Genomic DNA, 1743 nt, shown 5'->3' with positions numbered 1-1743 from the left:
TAGATCATAGCTCATTGGTTATAAAGTAATTGTATTCACTGATCATGCAACACTCAAATACTTGCTTACCAAATAAGAGTCCAAGCCAAGGCTAATAAGATGGATCCTGCTACTCCAAGAGTTTGACATCGAAATTAAAGATAGGAGTGGAATAGAGAACAAAGTTGCTGACCACCTCTCAAGGATCCTAAAAGAAGAAGAAGGAGCACACCATCTTGTAGTGAATGAAAGCTTCCCAAATGAGCAATTGATGATGATACAAGAGACCCTTTGGTTTGCTGACATAACAAGGCCATTGGGGAACTACCAACAACATCAACAAACACATGAGGAGAAAGCTCATCAAAGATGCCAAATACTATATCTGGGATGAGCCATATTTGTTCAAAAAGTGTGCTGATGGGATCTTGAGGAGGTGTATATCCCATGGAGAAGGACAATAGGTGCTTTGGCAATGTCATGGATCTGCATATGGAGGCCACTTTAGTGGAGAAAGAACAGCAGCCAAGGTGCTCCAATATGGATTCTACTGGCCAAGCATTTTCAAGGATGCAAAGGACTTGGTGTCAAGGTGTGATGAATGCTAAAGGGCTAGCAATCTATCCAGGAATAATGAGATGCCACAGAGATTTATAATGGAGCTACAACTATTCGATGTATGGGGGATTGACTTTATGGGGCATTTTCCATCCTCCTACTCAAATAGTTATATACTTATGGCTGTAGATTATGTGTCAAAGTGGGCAGAGGCTATTACCACCACCATAAATGACAACAAGGTCGTAATGAGCTTCTTAAGAAAGAACATTTTCAGTAGGTTTGGAGTTTCCAGGGCACTCATTAGTGATGGAGGGACACATTTCTGCAATAAACAAATGGAAGCACTCCTTCTCAAATATGGAGTCAAACACAAAGTGGCAACCCCTTATCATCCGCAGACCAACAGGCAAGCAGAGATTTCCAACAGGGAGCTAAAAAGGATTCTTGAAAAAAATGTTGGAAGCTCAAGGAAGGAATAGTCTAAGAAGCTAGACGATGCTTTATGGGCCTACAGGACAGCCTTTAAGATCCCCATTGGGATGTCACCATACCAACTGGTATTTGGCAAGGCTTGCCACTTGCCAGTTGAACTGGAGCATAGAGCCTTCTGGGCTCTAAAACTACTGAACTTTAATGAGCAAGCTGCTGGAGAAAAGAGGCTAAGGCAACTCAACGAGCTGGAAGAATTTAGGAACCAAGCATATGAGAATGCAAAGATCTACAAAGAGAACATAAAAAGATGGCATGATCAAAAGATAGCAAGGAGGGAGTTCACTGAAGGACAAAAGGTGTTATTGTACAATTCTAGACTTAGGTTCTTCCCTGGGAAGCTTAAGTATAGATGGTCTGGACCCTTCACCATCATTAAAGTGTACCCCTATGGTCAAGTGGAGCTCATGGAGGACAAAACACAGAGAACCTTCACTACAAATGGCCATAAACTCAAGCATTACCTGGGGGACTCACTGGATGAAAGGAGAGTGAGCTACCACCTCAACTGAAAAAGGAAGAACGTCAAGTTAGTGACGATAAAGAAGCACTAGTTGGGAGGCAACCCAACACTTTATATCCTTTTGATTTTTTGTTTTATTAGAAGTATTTTGTGAATATTAGCTTAGGAAGTTAATTTCAGTTTTGATAGTTAAGATAGCTTTGTGAGTTAATCTGTCTCCTATTTTTGGAAGTGCAGCTGGATGAAAGCAT

At 41.2% G+C, this 1743-nt stretch overlaps 1 protein-coding gene across 1 annotated transcript; it reads left to right on the top strand.

The window, feature by feature from the left end:
* The first annotated feature begins 426 nt into the window (after positions 1–426).
* On the top strand, positions 427–1541 carry LOC107484650 (uncharacterized). Its single transcript, XM_016105200.1, has 2 exons — positions 427–509; positions 1055–1541. The coding sequence occupies exons 1-2, from the start codon at positions 427–429 to the stop codon at positions 1539–1541; spliced, it is 570 nt and encodes a 189-aa protein (XP_015960686.1).
* The last annotated feature ends 202 nt before the right edge of the window (positions 1542–1743 follow it).

Source organism: Arachis duranensis, chromosome 4, assembly GCF_000817695.3.
Source record: "Arachis duranensis cultivar V14167 chromosome 4, aradu.V14167.gnm2.J7QH, whole genome shotgun sequence".
Classification (NCBI taxonomy): Eukaryota; Viridiplantae; Streptophyta; class Magnoliopsida; order Fabales; family Fabaceae; genus Arachis; species Arachis duranensis.
This window is presented reverse-complemented; position numbering and strand designations above follow the sequence as displayed.